Source organism: Canis lupus, chromosome 14, assembly GCF_011100685.1.
Source record: "Canis lupus familiaris isolate Mischka breed German Shepherd chromosome 14, alternate assembly UU_Cfam_GSD_1.0, whole genome shotgun sequence".
NCBI classification, from domain to species: domain Eukaryota; kingdom Metazoa; phylum Chordata; class Mammalia; order Carnivora; family Canidae; genus Canis; species Canis lupus.
Window position 1 is genome coordinate 36,945,903 of NC_049235.1, and position 22,568 is coordinate 36,968,470.

At 37.1% G+C, this 22,568-nt stretch overlaps 1 protein-coding gene across 4 annotated transcripts; it reads left to right on the top strand.

The window, feature by feature from the left end:
- On the top strand, positions 1 to 21,959 carry NUP42 (nucleoporin 42). 4 transcript variants are annotated; one of them, XM_038557096.1, is made up of 7 exons: positions 1 to 212; positions 2,405 to 2,633; positions 4,593 to 4,687; positions 10,008 to 10,084; positions 10,841 to 10,927; positions 13,434 to 13,518; positions 21,092 to 21,959. In XM_038557096.1, exons 1-7 carry the CDS (start codon positions 101 to 103, stop codon positions 21,664 to 21,666), a joined length of 1,260 nt encoding a protein of 419 aa, XP_038413024.1. In that variant the 5' UTR covers positions 1 to 100; the 3' UTR covers positions 21,667 to 21,959. The 4 variants fall into 4 exon arrangements, with proteins under 4 accessions (XP_038413024.1, XP_038413026.1, XP_038413027.1 ...); XM_038557098.1 differs by lacking the exon at positions 1 to 212 and adding an exon at positions 362 to 515; XM_038557099.1 differs by lacking the exon at positions 1 to 212 and adding an exon at positions 522 to 789.
- Positions 21,960 to 22,568: the final 609 nt, after the last annotated feature.

Below are 22,568 nucleotides of genomic sequence, written 5' to 3' on the forward strand. Positions count from 1 at the left end.
AGATGACGTCACGGCAGCGGGGAGGGACCTTCGGTTGCTTCGGGCTCTCCGTCCGCTCTGGGTGCTGACAGAAGACCGTTCCGTGGGCGACGCCGTCGCAATGACCATTTGTCAGTTCTTCCTTCAAGGCCGGTGCCGCTTTGGAGACCGGTGCTGGAACGAACATCCCGGCGCCGGGGGTGCGGGCGGAGGACGGCAGCAACAGCCCTCAGGTGACGTTCTCCTCCATCCGCCGCCGCTAGCGGAGCGGGGGAAGGCCTGGCGCCAGGGCCGTCGGGCGGAGAACGGGCGTCCGGCGTGGGGCCCGCTCGGCGCAGCGCGGCGGCGGCGCAGCAGTCGAGTGACGCTGACGTGCCCGCGTCGTCCGGCCTTCGGCCCCGCCCCCCGGGCCCGGCGCAGGCTCTCCCCGGCGCCGCTACCCGCTGTGTGGGCGTCCCGCTGATTTCTGCCGTGGGGATGAAGACAGAGTCTTGGCCTTTGGTACTAATGCGAAACCATGAGTTTCTAAGTTGGAAGTACGTGTCGTAACTGCCTTGTCTGTGGGTGGTAAAGGTCCGGAGAACTGGTCTAGGTCGACCCAGACGCCGCCTCGCTTTACCTAAACCCCACCTTCTGGGTGCTTGTTGTTTTTTTCTTCACCCTTGACACTCTAAGTATAATTTTTACGAAACTTTTCCCGAGAGAGAGAGGCTCGCAGCTGGGGGCCAAAGTCTGGATTCTTGGCTTTGGGGAAGTCGCAGACTCCTTTGAACGTGTGATGTCAGCTACAAAGCTCTTGCTCTGGCGAATGTACGTGCTCGTAACATTGAAGGTAAAATCGGAAGAGTGTGTTGCCCCAGTTAAGAACTCTGGGCTGTGAGGGAAGGGGGTGTCGGAGGACCGTGTGGACCCACCTGCTGGGTCTGAGTCATCGTCAGAGGTTTTGGAGTATTTAAGCCAGTTGTGCATGATGCGGAAGGATTGTGCTCAAGGAGAGGAGGAACCAGAAATGAAACCAACACAAGGTTTTATTTGTTTGTTTGTTTGTTTATACAAAGTTTTAAAGGTCAGATGAACAGTCAGGTTTTTCTTTGTTTAGGATCGAAGCTTAAGTCCTTAAAGTTGTCACAAGATGCTGACCCCACTCTCTTCCCTTCCCTCTTTCAGGATTGTCCATCTGACCCATAATCTATGTTGCAGTGTGATTTCACCTCCGATGCCTCTTCTTGAAAGACAGTCGTTTTTGCATCACCCACACTTCACCTCGTGAAATGTTCCAAAGCAAATTTTTTTTTTTCTTTTTTTAGGATTTGGGGTCTGATCATTGTGCGTGTATTTCCTGGGAAGGGGCTGCTTAATACTTGGCACTCTATAGAGACTCACTCTAGACGTAGTAATTAGAAAATAAATATTGAATGGGATTGATGGATGAAGAAAGCATAGATAAAACTCATCAAGTAAACAGTATTTATCTCCCAGAAACGAATGTTCTATAATTAATCAGTGAAGGCCAAAAGCTATGAATTTCTTCAAAGGATTTGGAACTTAAGAAAAATAAAATACCATTGACCCTCACACGAGGGATCTGTTTTCTTGTTAGGTAGTTGTAGAGTTGGGAGATGAACTTTCATGAAGGAGTATATCTCCCATCATTCTAGTTCTTAATATAATCTAATGGAGTGTCTCCTAATTTAGTCAGAAACAAGGCAAATTATCTTGGCCCCAACTAGGGAGTGATGAGTAAATGAGGTAGTTTAAGTGATAAGATTTTTTTAAATAGAGAGGAGAGAGTCCTGTTGGCTCATTGTGATAATTATGAAATATTAGAATCTGCTCATAATAGAAGAACTGAGTGCATTTTATTCATGTGTAAATTACAATCTCTCTATGAAAGATAGGTGGGTAAGTGTTTTCCCTGAGAGAAGATTGAATCAACTAGATTTAAGCATCTATTCAAGGACAGAGGGTGGAATCTAATTTTTTATGTCCAGCAACTCTTTAATACATTGTCCATTTTTCAGCCTTTACTGCTATATAGGGCCTAGTGGGAAAGCAAAGAATGGTAAAGACAGCTTTTTATCCTGAAGGAGCTTATGACTTAGGTTACATCCTAAACCCACTATCAAGCAGTTGTTTACTTAATAAACTTATATCACTGAACTTAGTAATATATCATTATTTTTCGATGGGTTTACAGTCCTCTCAATCTTGTTAAACAAAAAATACCATTAGACCATTACTTGATTTGCTGGTTACAAGTAACTATATAAATCAAAAATGAAGAGTTTTGTGATTTAAAATGAGTGGAAGTATGGTGCTTGTTGAATCTTTGCATCATGTCTGCACATAATAAGACAATATAATGAAAATTTTTGAGACTTAAAAGAGAAGTTGCCAATAAAATTATTTTATCGTTTATTTTCAGGTAGTAACAGACGTGGATGGAATACCACCAGCCAAAGATATTCCAGCGTTATTCAGCCATCCAGCTTCTCCAAATCAACACCATGGGGGGGCAGCAGAGATCAAGAAAAGCCATCTTTTGGTTCCTTGGATTCTGGAGCTTCAACTAGCAGGAACAGGGGGTTTGGATTGTCCCAGAACCCATTTGCTTCACCCAGTTCTGATGGGCAGAAAGATGAAAAGAAACTTCTGTAAGTGAAAGTCTTTAGAAAAAATTACTACCCATTTGCTCTTTTTTCAAAAATACCTACAATATTTTCTTTAAGAAAAGTAATACATTATTAAAAAATCAGAATAAGCAAAGACAAGAAAAAGTACCCATGATCCTATCACTCAGAGAGAACCATTGTTTTGCATATGTCATAGTACACTTCATTTCACTTAAAAATAGGTCACCCTTCCAAACCAGCACATTGACTTCTCAGGGCTAATTATGCTTTTTCCATTTTTCTATTGATAACACTATCAATATTTTTTTAAACACTATCAACATTGATAACACTATCAACACTGTGCATATCTTTTAAGGTAGTTCTGCTTAAGTTTGTTGTAATAATTAGTTCTTTACAAAATATAGGTAATTTAAAGCAATTTGTACTCTTGGTGATCACTTATAATATCTGGTATTTTTCATCCTAAAACTTCAACTACTTTCTTGAAAAAAGTTTCATTTGATTTCCTTCATTACTGTGGCACAGATTCCTTATCTTTTTTTAGATTTTATTTTATTATTTATTCATGAGAGAGACAGAGACACAGGCAGAGGGAGAAGCAGGCTCCATGCAGGGAGCCCGAGGCGGGACTCACGCCCTGGGCCAAAGGCAGGCACCAAACCGCTGAGCCACCCAGGGATCCTCCCTCCTTATCATTTTTAATAATGGTAGAATGTATGACTGGTGCCAAAATAGTCCCTGGCTCTCTCTCTGTAACTGTTGCCTTGGCTCCTGGGACAGAACTTAAATGTAGTCTAGTCTTTTATTTCCCTTAATAAATTAGAATGAATGGTAAACATTTTGAGCCATGTACCATATACAGTTGATTTTTTTGTAAAGGTCAAAGAGCAAACAAAGCCCTCCTTCCTATATTCAATGTTCTAAAAATCCTGATTTTAATCCAGTACCTCTGTGGTAACTATCGTTTTATTAACTGTAGCATTCTGGATGGGGGAGGGGAACATTTAATTTAGAGTCAAATCTAACCACAGCTTTGCCAATAAATTAGCTCTATGGACATGGGTCTGTTTTCCCCTTTTCCAAAAGTGAGAATTGGACAAAATGATCTCTAAAGTCCTACACACTTTAAAAATTTTATGGTTCTCTATTTTATGGTGCTTTCTGTCTTTTTCCAGTTAAATTATCATTGATGTTTATGGTAATGAACAAAGAAAGATTGGAGTTAGTATTGTATATTTTATAATATTATAGTTCTTTAAAATATGTATAGTTTAATAGTTCTCACTGACTAAATGTTAATGGTTTAGTTTACTGGAAAACTGAAACTATGAACTCTTTTGATATTATAATATTTAAAATCATGAAATAGAGTTCTTATTCCATAAATTCTGCTTTAAAGAATACTCTTCAGAAAATACAGTGGAAAAATCTAGAGGCATCTTGGTGGCTCAGTCGGTTAAGCATCCAACCCTTGATTTTATCTCAGGTCATGAGCTCAGGGTCAGAGATTGAGCCCTGTGTCAGGGAGGAGTCTGCTGCACCCTCTGCCCTCCCCCACCCTTGCATGTGTACTCTTTCTCTCTCTCTCTCTCTCTTCTCCCTCCCTCCCTCCCTCCCTCCCTCCTCTCTCTCTCTCTCTCTCTCTCTCTCTCTCTCTCTCTCGATAAAAATAAATAAAATCTTTTAATAAAAAGGGGTGGGGGAGGCACCTGGGTGGCTTCGCCCAGGGTACTGAGACCAAGCCCCACAGGCTACCTCCCTGCTCAGTGGGGAGTCAGCTCCTCCCTCTCCCACTGCCCCTCCTTTTTTGTGCTTTCTCTCTCACTCTTTCTCAGATAAACTTTTTAAAAAATAATTTTTAAAAAACTAAAATTACATACTTACTACAATTTAAAATTTTAGTCATTGAAGATTGTAAACGATACATTTTAACAAGCAGATAAAAAAGATCCTTTGCTCTTTTTTTTTTTCCCCCAGGGAAGGAATTATAAAAGATATGGAAATTTGGGAATCATCAGGGCAGTGGATGTTTTCTGTTTATTCACCAATGAAAAAGAAACCTAATATTTCAGGTAATTGAGAAATTTTGTGTTTTTAAAATACACTTAACAACTCTTATTTTCTAAAACCAAGATCGTGCCAAAAAAACTAACCACAAACTTAGCCACTGTTAGGAGAGTTTGGACATTGTTTAAAGTATCCCAGTATTCTGGCAGAACTTCATAATTCAGAAACAGAGATTAGAAGATACAATTCTTTTAAGATACCTGGTTCTCATGAAAAAATACTGAAATCAGTACCCACCACAATTCCCATTCGGTAAGCGCCCAAAGAATCTCTGCTTTCTGGGTTCCCTGTAGGTACAACTTCAGAACCTCTTAGCTACCTGGAGTGAATAGAAGATTCACATCCTACTTGCCATTAAGGCCTCGGCTACCTGATTCTGTTTTCCCTTTCTTTATATTTTCTTCCAAAGATAGTTATTTTTCATAAAGCATGTTGAGACCTATCCTAGAGATAATGTGTGAAGATAAAGAGATTTAGCTGGGCTACAGAGATAGCATTTCTTTAGAATGCTCTTTTCCCTTCCCGTTTTCTTTGGTCCTTAGTCCCTAAGCCCCTTCTGAACTGAAACCTAAAGTGCCACACGTTTCTAATCCCACTTCAGGTGGTCCTGGGCCTCTGCCCTATTGAGTAAACAGCAGGTACCTAACAAATGAGAGCCCTTGCAGTCCCTCAGAACTTTGGGATCCCTGCTCTCTCTCAGCTCTACCTATTCATTCCCTGTGAGCAGTGATGTCACACCAGTCATTATTTATTCACTCAGTTCAAGAAAATACAGAATTTTTGTGTCAGGCCCTTTTCTAAGATCTAAGGATATAGTGATGAGCAAGACAGACAAGGTCCCTCCCTTACAAAACTTATGTTCTTCAGAGAGGGAGAGGGATCCCTGGGTGGCAGAGCGGTTTGGCACCTGCCTTTGGCCCAGGGCGCGATCCTGGAGACCCAGGATCGAATCCCGCGTTGGGCTCCCGGTGCATGGAGCCTGCTTCTCCCTCTGCCTGTGTCTCTGCCTCTCTCTCTCTCTCTCTCTCTCTCTCTGTGACTATCATAAATAAATAAAAATTTTAAAAAAAATTGAGAGGAGAAAATAAATAATACAAATAAATAATTTTCAGTAACGTTTTCCTTTTTTTTTTTAAGATTTATTTATTTATTTGAGAGAGAGTCTGCATAAGCTGGAGGAGGGGCAGAGGAAGAGGATGAGGGGAACAGACTCCCTGCTGAGTGGGGACCCCAAAGTAGGGCTTGATCCCACAACCTGTGAGATCATGACCTAAGCTGAAACCAAGATTTGGATGCTTAACCAACTGAACTTCCCAGGCTCCTCTAAAAAATAATGTTTTTAGTATTTGAATGTTCCATATAATATTTGGGACATACTTCTACTAAAAAGTTATTTGTTGTATATCTGAAATTCAAATTTCACTGGGCAACCTGTATTATTATTTGCTCAACCTGGCAACCCTATCCTTGAGACCCTTTTAAAAACTATACAAATTCATATTTTCATAATAGTACTAAGACATTATAAATGTCACTCTGATGACATTTGCACTGTTTGTGCAAAGGCATTCATGAGTAAAACTTGTGTTTTAGCATGAATCAAGGCAGAGGCAACACACTGTACTAGCAGACTAGAATAGTCAATACAAAAATTTTTTTTAAGTTTTATTTAAATAATCTCTACAGCCAATATGGGGTTCAAACTCATAACCCCAAATCAAGAGTCACATGCTCTTCTGGATCACGCCAGCCAGGCACTCCAATAAAAAAAATTTTTAATGCATTTTCACTTAAAATTTTTGATGAAGAGGTAAAAATACTTGTTTTATTAATTTTGACTCTTGAGTGCATACCTTTTTAATCTTTGTGACAAAATGGGAAGGACACAGGATTGCCTGGGTGGCTCAGTGGTTGAGTGTCTGCCTTCAGCTCAGGACATGATCCTGGAGTCCCAGGATCAAGCCCCACATGGGGCTCCCTGCAGGGAGCCTGCTTCTCCCTTTGCCTATGTCTCTGTCTCTCTGTCTCTCATGAATAAATAAATAAAATCTTTTTTTTTTTTGTTAAATAAATAAAATCTTTAAAAAAAAATGAGAAGTGCACATAAAGTGCTTCTGCCACAAACTCACATATGATGGTTATTTTTAGAGAAGACACTGAAGTTATATGGATTGTAAACTGAACTAGCCACTTTTTTCATATTTTTTTACTTGAAAGGTACTTGGCAACATTTTTTTTTTAAACTAATGAAGTGAGTCTATCACTTCAAAGAAAACAACTGACTATTGCCAGTGACAAAATTTGAACTTTCTAGTGAAAATTAGATAGAAAACTGTTTTCTGCCACTGTAAGCTTAATGACTTCTTAATATTTTTAAAGTCTCTTCTGATGAGATGGATAGTGATATTAACAAATATGAGTTTTTTATGTTGTAAGATGGCACATGTCAGCTTTTAGAAGTTCTAGGTGACTCAATGGACCAGTATTTTCCAAATGACCAGTGTATGATATTGTAAAATTATGCATGGTTGAAAATCCATTCTAAGTGCAAGATAAACCACTGGATTTAATATAATAGTGCAGAAAGTTAATTAGTATGGTTCAAGTTTGCATTCTAGCTAATTTTTAAGGAATTACAACCTGTCAAGTTTTGGGGTAGTGTCAGAGAAGAATATCGACAATTATCTGAAAAAGCTATTAAAGTCTTCTATTTCTAGCTACTTATCTATGTTAGAACAGATTGTCTTCATATATTTTAACCAGGCAATATATTGCAACAGATTGAATGTAGAAGCAGATTTAATCCAGCAATCTTCTCTTAAAGTCAAGTGTTAAAAAATTTACAGTCCCTCAGTCAGCAAAAAGCCAGTGACCCACTGAAAGTTCAGAAGAGGGTCAAGATTTTTAGCAATAAAATATTTTTAAATAAAGGTATGTTTAAAAATACTACGAACATAAGACATTGCTATTCATCTTACTAAATGTTTATTTTTTGCTTTAAAAATAGGCTATTTATGTTGATATGTAATTGGTTTCTTTTTTAAGATATATTTATTTATTAGAGAGAGTACATGCAGGGGGAAGGGCAGAGGGAGAGGGAGAGAGAGAATTTCAAGTAGACTACAAGCTGAGCACGGAGCCCGACATCGAGCTCGATCCCACAACCCTGAGCTCACAAGCTAGGCTGAAACCAAGAGTTGGATGTTCAACTGACTATACCACCAAGGCACCCCTGGTTTCTTATTTTTATGTGAATTAATACATATGGTCTATATTTCTTCTTTTTCATTTTAAATATGGCAAATATTGATGTATATAACCTATGTAAACAAAAGTTCTTTGGGACTGTTTAATGATTTTTAAGAATATAGATGGGTCTTGGGCCAAAAAAAGTTGGAGAACTACTGTCCTTAGATACCAATTTCCTATGCATCTAAAATGATACTGCTTTTGTACCACCCTTGAGAGAATTGAGAACATAGTCACATAATTTTCCATGTCCTGTGATTTCAGATGAGGAACAACTGGAAGAAGGAGAAAGTAACTAGAGGGATATTATTCCTTTAGTTAGAGTGGTTTTCCATTCTTAGGAAGCTATTAAAGTTGAGTCCTAAGTGAAAAGAAGGTGTCACTTTTGGGAATATTTGGGTAAAACATTCCTGGCAATAGGAATAGCTAATGCATAGGCCCTTGTAGGAATAAGGTTGGCAAGTTTGAGGATTAGTGAGGCCTGAAACCCTGGAGGAGAGTGAACAAGGGAAAGAGTCCTAGACGTAAAGCCATGGAGTTAGCCAGGAGCCAGGTCATGTTGGACCTAATTGTACTGAGCAGCCATGTGGAGCTGTAAGCAGGAGAAGGATATGATCTGATTAGAAAAAACTCACTCAGGCTGTTGTATGAAAAGAAACGGTCTGTAGGGAGTGGTAGGGCCTAAGAAGCAAAATAGAGACAAGGAGATGAGTTAGGAGACAAATGCTGGTGACTGACAGGGTTATAGTTACTAGCAGAGGAGACAGAATTGGTCAAATCCGTGTTCTGTTTTAGAGTTAGAACCGGCAGGATGCTGACTAATTAGATGTGAGGAAAGAGAAATGTTGGAGGATTCCTAGGTTTTTTGGCCTGAACGGTTAATCAAGATGGTATAAAGACAAAGTGTTGAGGAATCCAAAGTTCTAATTTGAAAGTTTAGTCTTTTTCTTTACACCCCACTGGGGTGTAGATGTCCATAGAGTTAATGATATCTGGGTTACAAGTAATTCTCTGTAGAAAATATCCTGAACATTGTTTTTCCTTTCTTAAAAAGTTTTTCTAATTATAAATTTACAGCTGTTACTATAGAAAACTTGAAAAACACAGAAATATGTAAATAAAACAAAGATCACCTGATCACAGAGGAAACAATAACATTTTAGAGTTATTTCTTTCAAAAATAAGTATAATCATATTTTCTGTATATATATATAAAATACATATAATTAGGATCATAATCTAGTTTTGTATTATACTTTGTTGTTTTCAGTTTGTCTCTACTACTAAAAATGCTAGAATGAACATTTTCATACATTAAACTCTTTGTTTATACGTCTATATTTCTGGAGGTTAAATCTAGAAATTTTATTAAGGACAGAAAGTATGAACATATTTTAGGCATCTGACGCTTAATGACAATTTTCCTCCAGAAAAGTACCTTTTTGATTCCTTAACGACAGTTTAGGAGAGTATCCATTTTACCACACCCTTCATAACGATAAATACCATCCATTTTTAATTTTTGCCATTAAGTAAAGCATTTTATCTCCATTTTTAGTTGATTTTTAAATTCACCTTTTTTATTTGATTTATTTGCTGTCTCTTTGAATTTTTTTGAGTTGGATGTTTATTATCTTTGCCCATATTAACTTATTTTTCTTATTGATTGTAAGTACTATTTATACATTGACATTAGCTCTTCTCCTGTCATATATGTTGCAGTTACAGTTTTCTCAGTTTACCATTTGTCTTTTAATTTTGGTTATTACAGTTTCTGGCATACAGAATATTTATTAAACAAGAAGCTTGAATGTATATGTAGTCAACTCTTTTTCTTTGTCATTCCTTCCACTCCATTTATCTTTAGAAAATTTCCCCCTTTGAAGATCAAATATCCAACCATATTTTATTCTAATTTTATACTTTATTAAACATTAGAATATAGGCTTTGAAATTTTTCTTTATGATAATGAAAATTTTCTTATGATCAACATCATATTTTGTCTAGCACTTCTAGCTTTACTATTAAAAGTATTGACATTTATTTTAAAGATTCCAATTGATTCCTCACTTCAGGTTTTACAGACATTTCACCAGAGGAGTTGAGGCTTGAATACCATAACTTCTTAACCAGCAATAACTTACAGAGTTATGTAAGTTTGTTTCCTATTCATCTACCTTGATACCAGATTAGCTGTTAATTACTGTCTTCTCTGTTTGTAGTGGCTTGCTTGTATGTTGGCAGAGTGGATGAGGTCTATAATTTTTCTCAAGACAAGGCTATTTTTATTTTCTAAATTAATTTCTTTGAAATTGGTTGGTTATCTAAAATGGTAATAGTATATTTTGACTATACAAGTAGGAATGTCATATTTTTATTACAAATTATCCAGCAATCAGTCCTAGAAGTCAGACTCTTTCATTTCATCATTTGATATTTATGGAACATCTCTTAGGTGCCGACAGACACCATGATGAATTCTAGAAAAACAAAGTGAAATAGGACACAATCTGTTTGTACAGATTAACATTCTCACATATCAGATGTCAAAAAATAAAAAAGTTGGGCTTGAATAAGTTTGGTGCTTAAAGGAAATAACATCAACTGTATTTTTGTGTTTTCTACAGTCATGATCAAGCATTTCAACTAGTATACATGTTTGCCTCCCATCCAGATAAAACTCTCTGTGCTTTCACATACTTGAGGTTCTGAACCAGGTGACACAAGGAGTTGGAGAACAGGGAGGGAACTACAGCTGGAACATCTTGGACAAATTATGTATAAGTTATGGGCCATAAAAATGTTTCATCAGCTTTTTGTGATTTGAGCAAATAAAGACATAAAGTTGGAGAAACAAACTTCTAAACACTCAATATTGACTCGTTATTTTTCTGTCTTCTCTCTTCAGCTGAATTCCCTCCAACAGTTAGTAAATCAATGGAGAAACAGAATAAATGAACTGAAAAGTCTGAATACATCAGCTAATATAGCTTTGGTGAGTATTGAAGAATTTTCTGTGGGAAGTATCTTATCTATTGCTTTTTTTTGCAGAGAATTTCACTTTGGATTTGGAAAGCAAGGCTAAAATTCTCTGTCAAGAATTATGATACACACATTCTCAAGACTATCATCATTTAAAGTCACAGCCCTAGAATTGCTTTCTCTCTGTTCCTTAGTCAGAAAAGCTCAGATAACTTTGCTTTCCTAAAATGATTCTTAGGGTAAAGTTTTTTACTTTGGTGGTCTAGTTTTGAAAATATCACATAAATTCAAGAATACCAGATTATCAACATTTACAAAGAAATTGCTATGAAAAATGATCTGAATATAAGTTTAGACTAATGTATACTTTTATGACTGGAAAACACTCACCATATGTTCCCTGACTTATACAGAAATACTTTTAGTAGATATATACCTACCTGTTTCCAAAGATATTATCTCTGACTGTATTATCTCTGTCAATAAAATTATGATGTTTCTATTCCCATAAAAATTTCTTAAGAACCTTATTTTGAAATAAGATAAATTTACAGTTTCCCAGGCGATTTATGTTTCTACTTTCTGAAAAGGCTATGAGAGTTGTAGCTGCCTAACTTAGTAAATGACTGGGTGACCGTTCCAGCATTCCACGCCTTAAGTATGTACTTTCTAGACAGACTCTTGGGAAAGCTAATTTCTTCACCATTTAGTTGTTATAATGCCATTTAAATTTAGTAGGACTTCTTGGAAGTATTCTCTCCCCATGTGAGAGGTGGCCCACCATCCCTACTGCTAATGTAGAAGGGGTAACTGAGTCCAAAGAACTGCAGAACTTCCCTTGGGGTTAGAAGTTCTTTGCTCTTTGCCAGCTTTCTAGGGGACCCTCCATAGGTGAGGATCTTATCTTAGTCCACCTACAGTGAGTTTAGCATATATCAATAGTTCATTCTTTGTTCTTTTAATTCAGTGTTTGTGTATAATATGTTTATCTATATACCCATCAATGAATATTACACTGAAGGAGAGAAAACTAAAGAAAAACCTCATCAGGGTGCCTGGGTAGCTCAGTCAGTTAAGCATCCGACTCTTGATTTCGGCCTAAGTCCTGATCTCAGGAGCCCTGAGTTTGAGAAGCAACTCTACCCTCAATGCAGAGTCGGCTTCAAATTCTCTCTTTCTCCCTCCTGCTTAGTCTCTTTCTCTCTCTCCAATAAATAAATTTTTAAAATCTTTAGGAAAAAAAAGAAAATAATCCTCATCTATAGTGACAGAAAAGGATGAGTGGTTCCCTATGCCCAGGGATTTGGAGAGTTTTGACTGAAAAAGAACACAAGGGAGTTTTTAGGGGGTGATAGAAGTATTTTAAATCTTGATTGTGGCGGTGGCTATAAGTTTGTCAAAACTCATCAAAATTTATATGTATATGTTTTAAATAATATATATATATAAATTTTACATGGATGCATTTTATTGCATATAAACTATGCCTCAATGAAATTGATTTTTGAAAAATGCTTTTAAGGTTTCCAAATGAGAGAAATCATATTTGTTTTGAGTTGATTAGGAAAAGATTCTTGGAGATAAGGAGTAAAGGAAAAGTTCCTTGAAAGGGAGATTAGGATTTCAGTATGCAGAGATGAAAAACATTTCTAGAGTAGAAAATAGCAAAAACAGAAAGTATTCTCAGGAAATAGGAAATGTTTAATTTTAATAGTAAGCTTTTAATAATGTAATTGTGAATCAGCTTCAGTTCAAGTATTAGACTAAGCAGAGTGGGTAGTCTCTAAAGGCCCTTTACCTGAATTCTAGATTTCTTGGTAATCAACCTATAGACATTGAAATGTATTACAGTGGGCAGCCTGAGTGGCTCAGCGGTCTAGCGCCACCTTCAGCCCAGAGCATGATCCTGGAGACCCAGGATCAAGTCCCGTGTCAGGTTCCCTGCATGGAGTCTGCTTCTCCCTCTGCCTGTGTCTCTGCCTCTCTATCTCTCTCTGTGTGTATCTCATGAATAAATAAATAAAATCTTGAATGAATGAATGAAAGAAAGAAAGAAAGAAAGAAAGAAAGAAAGAAGAAAGAAGAAAGAAAGAAAGAAAGAAAGAAAGAAAAGAGAGAGAGAGAGAGAAAGAAAAGAAAAAAAGAAAAGAAAAGAAGAGAGAGAGAGAAAGAAAAGAAGTTACAAAAATATTTTTTCTGATTTTAATATATACTCATTGAAGAAATTTAGAAAATATTTTAGAAGCATAAATAAAATCACCCATAATTCATCAGCCAGTTGCTCTTACTTCATTGAGATTTGTCCATTTTTTTCTATGCATATTCATATTGTGAGCACTTTTCTATGTTAAACATATTTTTAAGTGTTCATTTTTATTTTTTTTCATTTTTAAAATTGAATTTGGCTGTAAAGTGTATAGAAAAGGTAACTGAAAAAAAAAAAAAAAGAAAAAGAAAAGGTAACTGAGAACTACTCATCAATTACTTTATTATTTGCCCACTTTTTTTTTTTTTGATAGCTCTCAGATCTAAAGGATGGAATAAATCAAGCAGCACCTGCATTTGGATTCAGCAGTACACAAGCAGTAACATTTGGATCACCAGGTAAATGATAAAGTAATGCAAGATTCATTAATTTTAGAAACATAGGATTTTTAAGTTTTAGATCATAAACATAAAGTATGAAGGTTGAGTGGCATTTTATTTTATAATTTTATTTATTTTTAAAATTTAAATTCATTTAATTAACATACAGTGTTTTATTAGTTTCAGAAGTAGAGTTCAGTGATTCATAAGTCTTTGTATAACATCCGGTACTCATAACATCACATGCCCTCCTTAGTTACCCCATCCTTGCTTCCCCTCTAGCAGCGTTCAGTTTGTTTCCTATGATTAAGAGTCTCTTATGATTTGTCTCCCTCTCTGATTTTGTCTTGTTTTATTTTTCCCTCTCTCCTCCTATGATCCTCTGTTTGGTTTCTTAAATCCCACATATGAGTGAGATCATGTAATTGTCTTTCTCTGATTGACTAATTTCACCTTCTAGTTCCATCCATGTTGTTGCAAATGGCAAGATTTCAGTATTCCATTGTGTGTATATATATACCACATCTTCTATCTATTTATCTATTCGTGGATGTCTGGGCTCTCTCCATAGTTTGGCTATTGTGGACATTGCTGCTATAAACATTGGGGTGCAGGTGCCCCTTCAGATCACTGCATTTATATCTTTGGGGTAAATACCTAGTAGCACAATTGCTGGGTTATAGAGTAGCTCTGTTTTCAATTTTTTGAGGAACTTCCATACTGTTTTCCAGAGTGGCTGTACCAGTTTGCATTCCCCACCAACATTGTAAGAGGGTTCCTCTTCTCTGCATCCTGGCCAACATCTGTCATTTTCTGACTTGTTCATTTTAGCCATTCTGACTGGTGTGAGGTGGTATCTCATTGTGGTTTTGATTTGTATTTCTCTGATGCTGAGTGATGTTTAGCATTTTTCATGTGTCTGTTGGCCATTTGTGTGTCTTTTTTGGAGAAATGTCTTTTCATGTCTTCTGCCCATTTCTTGATTGGATTATTTGTTCTTTGGGTGCTAAATTTGGAAAGCTCTTTATAGATCTTGGATACTAACCCTTTATCTGATAAGATGTATGCAAATATCTTCTCTCATTCTCTCAGTTGTGTTTTGGTTTTGTCAACTATTTATTTCCTTTGCTGTGCAAACTTTTTTAACCTTTTTTTTTTTTTTTTAATTTTACTTATTTATTCATGAAAGATACAGAGAGAGGGGCAGAGACATAGGCAGAGGGAGAAGCAGGCTACCCGGACCCACAGGGAGCCTGTTATGGGATTCGACCCCAGGCCCCTAGGATCACCACCTGAGCCAAAGTCAAATGCTCAACCACTGAGCCACCCAGGTGCCCTGCAAAACTTTTTTTTATCTTAGTGAAGTCCCAATAGTTCATTTCTGCCTTTGATTCTCTTGCCTTTGGAGACTTGTCTAGCAAGAAGTTGTTGTGGCCGAGGTCAAAGAGGTTGGATTTTGATGGATTCCTAGGACTTTGATGAATTCCTATATCACATTTAATCTTTAATCCCTTTTTATTTTATTTTTGTGTATGACTTATGAAAGTGGTCCAGTTTTTTTCTTCTCCATGTGGCTGTCCAAGTTTCCCAACACCATTTGTTGAAGAGACTGTCTTTTTTTCCATTGGAAATTCCTTTCTGCTTTGTCAAAGATTAGTTGACCATAGATTTGAGTGTCCATTTCTTAGTTTTCTCTCTTCTATTCCATTGATCTATGTATCTGTTTCTGTGTGCCAGTACCGTACTGTCTTGATGATTACAGTGTTGTAATAGAGCTTGAAGTCCAGGATATGATGTCACCAGCTTTGGTTTTCTTTTCCAACATTCCTTCAGGGTCTTTTCTAGTTCCATACACATTTTAGGATTATTTGTTCTAGCTCTGTGAAGAAAAGTTATGGTATTTTAATAGGGATTGCATTGAAGGTATAGATTGCTCTAGGAAGCATAAACATTATAACAATATTTGTTCTTCCAATCCGTGAGTATGGAACATTTTTCCATTTCTTTGTGTCTTCCTCAATTTCTTTCATGATTGTCCTACAGTTTTCTGAGTACAGATCTTTTGCCTCCTTGGTTAGTTCTTTTCCTAGGTATCTCATGGGTTTTGGTGCAATTATAAATGGAATCAGCTCCTTGATTTCTCTTTCTTCTGTCTCATTGTTAGTGTGTAGAGATGCAACTTATTTCTGTGCATTGATTTTATATCCTGCCACTTTGCTGAATTCCTGTATGAGTTCTAGCAATTTTAGGGTGGATCTTTTGGGCTTTCCACATAGACTTTCAAGTCATTTGTGAAGAGTGAGAATTTGACTACTTCTTTGCCTATTCAGATGCCTTTTATTTCTTTTTGTTGTCTGATTGCTGAGGCTAGGATTTCTGTTACAATGTTGAACAACAGGGTCATAGTGGACATCCCTGCCATGTTCCTAACCTTAGGGGAAAAGTTCTCAGTTTTTCCCCATCAAGAATGATATTTGCTGTGGGCTTTTCATATATGGGTTTTATGATATTGAAGTATGTTCCCTCTATCCCTACAGTGTATGATAAATCCCACTTGGTCGTGGTGAATAATCCCTTTAATGTACTGTTGGATCCTATTGGCTTGTATCTTGGTGAGAATTTTTGTATCCATGTTCATCAGGAATATTGGTCTGTAATTCACCTTTTTGGTGGAGTGTTTGTCTGGTTTTGGTATCAAGGTAATGCTGGCCTTATAGAAAGAGTTTGGAAGTTTTCCTTCCATTTCTATTTTTTGAAACAGCTTCAGAAGAATAAGTATTAATTCTTCTTTAAATGTTTGTTTAAATTCCCCTGGGAAGCCATCTGGAACTAGACTCTTGTTGGGAGATTTTTTATTACTGCTTCAATTTCCTTGCTGGTTATGGCTCTGTTCAGGTTTTCTATTTCGTCTTGTTTCGGTTTTGGTAGTTTATGTGTTTCTAGTAATATATTCATTTCTTCCAGATTGCCAGGTTTTTGGCATATAGTTGCTCATATAATATGTTCTTATAATTGTATTTCTTTGATGTTGGTTGTGATCTCTCCTCTTTCGCTCATGATTTTATCTATTTGGCTCTTCTCTCTCACTTTTTCTTTCTCTCTCTCTCTCTCTCTCTCTTTTTTTTTTTTTTTTTTTTTGATAAATCTGGCCAGAGGCTTATCGATCTTACTCTTTCAAAGAACTAGATTCCAGTTTCATTGATCTGTTCTACTGTTCTTTTGGTTTCTGTTTCATTGATTTCTGCTTCAGGATTTATTAATTCTCTTCTTTAGGCTTTATTTGCTGTTCTTTTTCCAGCTCACTTAGGTGTAAGATTAGGTTGTATATTTGAGACCTTTCTTGTTTCTTGAGAAGGCTTGTATTGCCATGTACTTCCCTTTTAGGACCACCTTTTCTGCATCCCAAAGGCTTTGAGCAGTTGTGTTTTCATTTTCATTTGTTTCCATGAATTTTGTTAATTCTTCTTTAATTTCCTGGTTGACTCATTCATTCTTTAGTAGAATGCTCTTTAACTTCCATGTATTTGAGTTCTTTCCAAATTTCCTCTTGATTGATTTCCAGTTTTAAAGTATTGTGGTCTGAAAATATGTAGGGAATGATCTCAGTCTTTTGGTATCAGTTGAGACCTAATTTGTGACCCATGATGTGATCTGTTCTGGAGAATGTTCCATGTGCACTTGAGAAGAATGTGTATTCTGTTGCTTTAGGATAAAATGCTCTGAATATATCTGCAAAGTCCATCTGGTCCAGTGTGTCATTCAAAGCCCTTGTTTCTGTGTTGATCTTCTGCTTAGGTGATCTGTCCATTTCTGTAAGTGGGGCGTTAAAGTCCTCTACTATTATTACATTATTGTCAATGTGTTTCTTTAATTTTGTTATTAATTGGTTTATATGTAAATGGGTACTCCCCTGTTACAGTCATAAATATTTACAATTTTTAAATCATCTTGTTGGATAGACCCTTAATTATGGGATAGTGTCCTTCCTCATCTCTTATTACAGTCTTCAGTTTATATTCTAATTTGTCTGAAATAAGGATTGCTTCCTCAGTTTTCTTTTGATTTCCATTAGAATAATAAATGGTTTTCCACCCCCTCACTCTCAATCTCAAGGTGTCATTAGGTCTCAAATGAGCCTCTTACAGAAAGCATATGGATGGGTCTTGCTTTTTAACCAGTCTGATACCCTGTGTCTTCTAATTGGGGCATTTAGCCCATTTACATTCAGAGTAACTATTGAAAAATATGAATTTAATGTCATTATGTTACCTATAAAGTCACTGCTTCTATATATTGTCTCTTTACCTTTCTGGTCTTTGTTATTTTGGGGCTCTCTCTTTGCTTAAAAGATCCCCTTTAATATTTTTTGCAGGACTAGTTTAGGAATCACATATTATTTTATTTCTGTTTGTTCTGGAAGCTCTTTATCTCTCCTCCTATTCTGAATGACAGCCTTGCTGGATAAAATATTCTCAGCTGCATACTTTTCCCATTTAGCACCCTGAATATATCATGCCAGTCCTTTCTGGCCTGCCAGGTAGATAGGTCTGTGGATAGGTCTGCTGCCAGTCTAATGTTTCTACCTTTATAGGTTAAGGACTTTTTGTCCCCAGTTGTTTTCAGGATTTGCTCTTTGTCTTTGAAATTTGCAGGTTTCACTATTAAATTTCAAGGTAATTGACCCATTTTTATTGATTTTTAAGGGAGGGTTCTCTGTGCCTCCTGAATTTGAATGCCTGTTTCCTTCCTGCAGATTAGGGAAGTTCTCAGCTATAATTTGCTCCAGTTTACCTTCTGACCTTCCCTCTCTCTTTCTTCTTCTGGGATCCCAATTATTTTAATACTGTTTTGCTTTATAATATCACTTATCCCTCATATTCTCCCCTCATGATCCGGTAGTTGTCTCTTTTTCTCAGCTTCTTTATTCTCCATCACTTTGTTTTCAATATCAGTAATTCTCTCCTCTGCCTCATTTATCATAGCAATTAGAGTCTCCATTTTTTAACACATCTCATTTTTTTTTTATTTCAACTGGGTAAAATTTTAGTTCTTTTATTTCTCCAGAAAGGGATTCTCTAGTGTCATCTGTGCCTTTTTCAAGCCCAGCTAGTATCTTTATAATCATTATTCTGAACTCTAGTTCTGATGTCTTACTTATTATATCCATACCGATTAAGTTCCTGGCAGTCAGTACTGCCTCTTGTCTCTTTTTTGAGGTTTTTCTGTCTTGTCATTCTGTCCATAGAGTAGATGAATAAGAGAACAAAATGCTAAAATAGCAACGACCCCAGAGAAGTATACACAAATCAGAAGAGACCTGAAACCGAAAAGAAAATTTTAAAAAAAGAGAAAATATATAATCAAACAACTGAACATAATAGAGTAATACAATATATCGAGTGTATTTTAGTCTCTTTGTTAGAAAACTAGATCCCAAAATTGTAAAGAAAGAAAAACATATATGTAAAAAAATTAAATACAATGAAAGAAGACGTTGTAACTGTAAAAATGAAAATTAAAAAAGACTTTAAGAGTTGATGGAATAAGAAATTGGAAAAGGAAAAAGAAAAAAATTAGACTGAAAAATCATGAGAAAATACCATGAATTCTATATACTGTTTTCCCCTAGAGCTGGAGTTTCTCAGTTCTGTGTGATCCGTAAACTTGGTCTTAGCCAGATATTCTTGGTGAAATTCTGGGTTAGGGGCCTGTTGCATTGATTCTCAGATTTCTTTGCCCTGGGCAGAACTGCACAGCCCTTGCCTGGGGGCCAGCCTACGTAATCTGCTCCAGATTGTTCTATGGGGCTTTTGTTCCATGAAGTCTGTCCACACTGCTTTAGAAGATGACAATGAAAATGACAGCCTCCCAATCTCTAATCTTGACCGGAAAGCTCAGGGCCCCACTCCTCAGTATACCCTCAGGAAAAAGCAATCAATCAGTCACTCCCATCTCCCTGGTCTCTGTCACACTCTGTGCTCACCCAGCCTGTGACTGAGCATTTTTTGCTCAGGCACACAACTGTTTTGAGTCTCCAAACCCTGTTGACTCCTGCAGTGCACATACCCACTGCACCTCCCTGTGAGGAGGAAGGAAAGTCTCACTACAGGTCTGCCCCTTGCTAGGCTCTTGCTGCAACAGCAGTCACTTGAACATGCCATGGTTGGTTCTTAGTTTATGGCAACACTGAGCAGAAAGCCCACTCCTGAGCTCGCTGTTTGCAGCCAGCTTCCCTACTCCAGTGCTTGGGAACTCTGCCCCACTCAGGCACCCCTGTGCCTGTATCTTCCTGTGACCCTGGGGATCCTGACCACACTACCCCAACTTAGGATTCTGTCCCACTTCACCACCTGAGTGCCTTTCAGACGGGGACATCCTTCACCATGGCGGACTTCTAAAAGTTCCGATTTTGCGATCCCCAGCTATATTGCAAAATTGATAAAGCTGGCTTTCTGGTGGCTGGCTTACAGAGGCTCCCTCCTCCCGCAGTTTATCTTCCGATATAGTGCCTTGGATTTACTTCTCCGCACCTCCTACCTTGCAGAAAGTGGTTGCTTTTTTTATTTGTAGAATTGCAACAGTTCTTTTCTCCAGTTGAGTTCACAGGTGTTCAGATGATTTGATAGCTATCTCGCTGAATTCCTGAGACCAGACAAAACTAGGTCTCCTACTCCTCTGCCATCTTCCTCCCTCTCCTTAAGTGGCATTTTAAATCATCCTTGCAGATTCTACTACCTTCCATAATGTAGCTTCAAAGAATTTGGCTCATCAGTCATCTGTGAAATAGGGGTCAGACGGCATGATTTTTGAAAGACCCCATGGCTCAGGCTTTCAAAGTATATTTTGAAAATGGTTTTTCAAAAGTTATAGCTATGGCTACTATGTAGCAGCACCACTGAGGACCTCCTTTTCACTGAGTATAACAGCATAGTTTTGTCTCAAGTGACAATATGTCACTTTTTTTTCTTTTTAGTTTAAAAGAAAAATTGTTTAAGATACAGGGGTAAAAATAGTGGTTCTCAGAGACCAATAAAAAGGCAAATTAGGACTGAGGAGTTTGTACTGTCATAAAAAGTATGAAAATAAAAGTGGCAACTCAGGAAGTATTTTAGCCGAAAACTAAAGATGTCAGTTATTAGAGTAGGATTTCATCAGATTCATCTTAGTTGAAAGCTAGAAGGGCCTCGAGAATCACTCTATTTGTGTATACAGGAGGAAACTGACATGAAGTGACTACATTTGCTTAAAAGAATATAACTAAGGAAAGAGTCAACTTCTTTGATAATTGACATAGCTGATTTATATGGGGTTGAGGCAGAAAGTGAAAGTCCACCTCCTAATCCCAGAGGTTTCTGAAAGCTATCTCCATCCAGTGAGGATAATCAAATGAGATCAGTATGCAGAAAGAACAACAGGTTTAGTAGATTTGTCCTAGCTTCTTATTTTCACTTTTCCTTCCATTCAGTAAGCTTCTCACATTTAAACATGGCAGAAATAAGAAAAAACTGAGGGGTGGTTAATATGGCTACATTTTCTGACTATTGTAGCTTATTTTTTTCCTTTTCCTTTTTTTTTTTTTTTTTTTTTGTAGGTTTTCCAGGAAATAGCAGCAGTACTAGTGCTCAGAATTTTAGTTTTAAACCAAGCTCTGGGTTTTCCTCTGCCTCTTCTGGAAGTCCTTCTTTATTTGGGAATACTCCAGCATTTGGAGCTGCATCCTCTGCCAGTTCTGCCATCACTACTTCTGTTCCAACGTTTGGATTTGGGAAATCTTCAGTCACATCTGCTGCTTCGTTTTCTTTTAAAAGTCCTGCAGCATCTGGTTTTGGGTCACCTGGATTTTCAGGATTTCCAGCTTCCATGGCAACAGGCTCTGTTGGAGCTCCAGGGGCCCCAGCCTTTGGAAGTGGCAGTTCTGTGGCTAATTTTGGTAATCTAGGCTCACATTCTCACACTGCTTTTTCCAAGTCATCCAACGACACCTTTGGAAATAGTAGCATATCCACCTCTCTCCCAACCTCAAATGGCAGCACCATAACAGATAATGTATTATTCACACCGAAGGATCAACTAACAACAGAAGAACTAGATCAATTTCAATCCAAGAAATTTACTCTGGGAAAAATTCCTTTAAAGCCACCACCTATGGAACTTCTAAATATTTGAAAGGACGATTCTAAATACAGAAAAGAACAGCTCTTAAAATTGTCTTGAGTGGTTTGTATAAAATTGCTTTGAGTGGTTCAAATATATACGTATATATGTATACGTACATATACTTACACGGGATATAAACTTTCAATAATAACTTTAGGGGATTTGAAATTCAATTATTTTTTTCTAAGTAAAGTATATGAAATACTCAGCAAGAAGTTTTTTTTTTTTTACTTTAATTATGAATGGAACTGAAAAAAACTGTCATTGTGCACTGAATAAAGTGCTATTTTCATTCTATCTCACTTTACTGTCTTTTAAAGGTTTGCCTCTATTTTTTTTTTTTAAGGAATCATTTCGGGTTGTTTGGGTGGCTCAGTCAGTTAATCATCTGCCTTAGGCTCAGATCATGATCCCAGGACCTACATTGAGCTCCTTACTCAGCAGAGAGCCTGCTTTTCCCTCTCCATCTGCCTGCTGTTCCCCCTGTTTGTGTTCTCTCTTTCTGGAAATAAATAAATAAAAATCTTTAACAAAAAAAAAAAAAAAATCATTTCTAAAGCCATTAAGGGGAGAAATGCTTAAGTATTTATTTAGCTTAACAAATCAGTAGCATGACTGTCCTTCACGTTAAATAAAACTCTCTTAGAGAGATAACAGTTTTTAAAGGGTAAGAACTTCTATTTTTCAGACCTAGAAGGCATTTTCCCCTCACAATTTTGTTCCCCTTCAATTTTGACTCTCATGGGCCACCATTTGAGTTTTGTTCAACAATTTTTTTTAAGATTTATTTATTTGAGAGAGCACAAGTAGGGGTCAGAGATAGAAAGAAAGGGAAAAGCAGACTCTCCACTGAGCAAGGATCCCGACTTAAGGCTCAATCCCAGGACCCTGGGATCATGACCTAAGCCGAA

Excerpts from the sequence above, each read along its gene's own strand:
- NUP42 (XM_038557096.1), top strand. The coding sequence starts at position 101 with ATGACCATTTGTCAGTTCTTCCTTCAAGGCCGGTGCCGCTTTGGAGAC. Across the intron at positions 2,634-4,592 it reads AAAGATGAAAAGAAACTTCT|GGAAGGAATTATAAAAGATA; the intron begins GTAAGTGAAAGT and ends TTTTTCCCCCAG. Across the intron at positions 10,928-13,433 it reads CATCAGCTAATATAGCTTTG|CTCTCAGATCTAAAGGATGG; the intron begins GTGAGTATTGAA and ends TTTTTTTGATAG.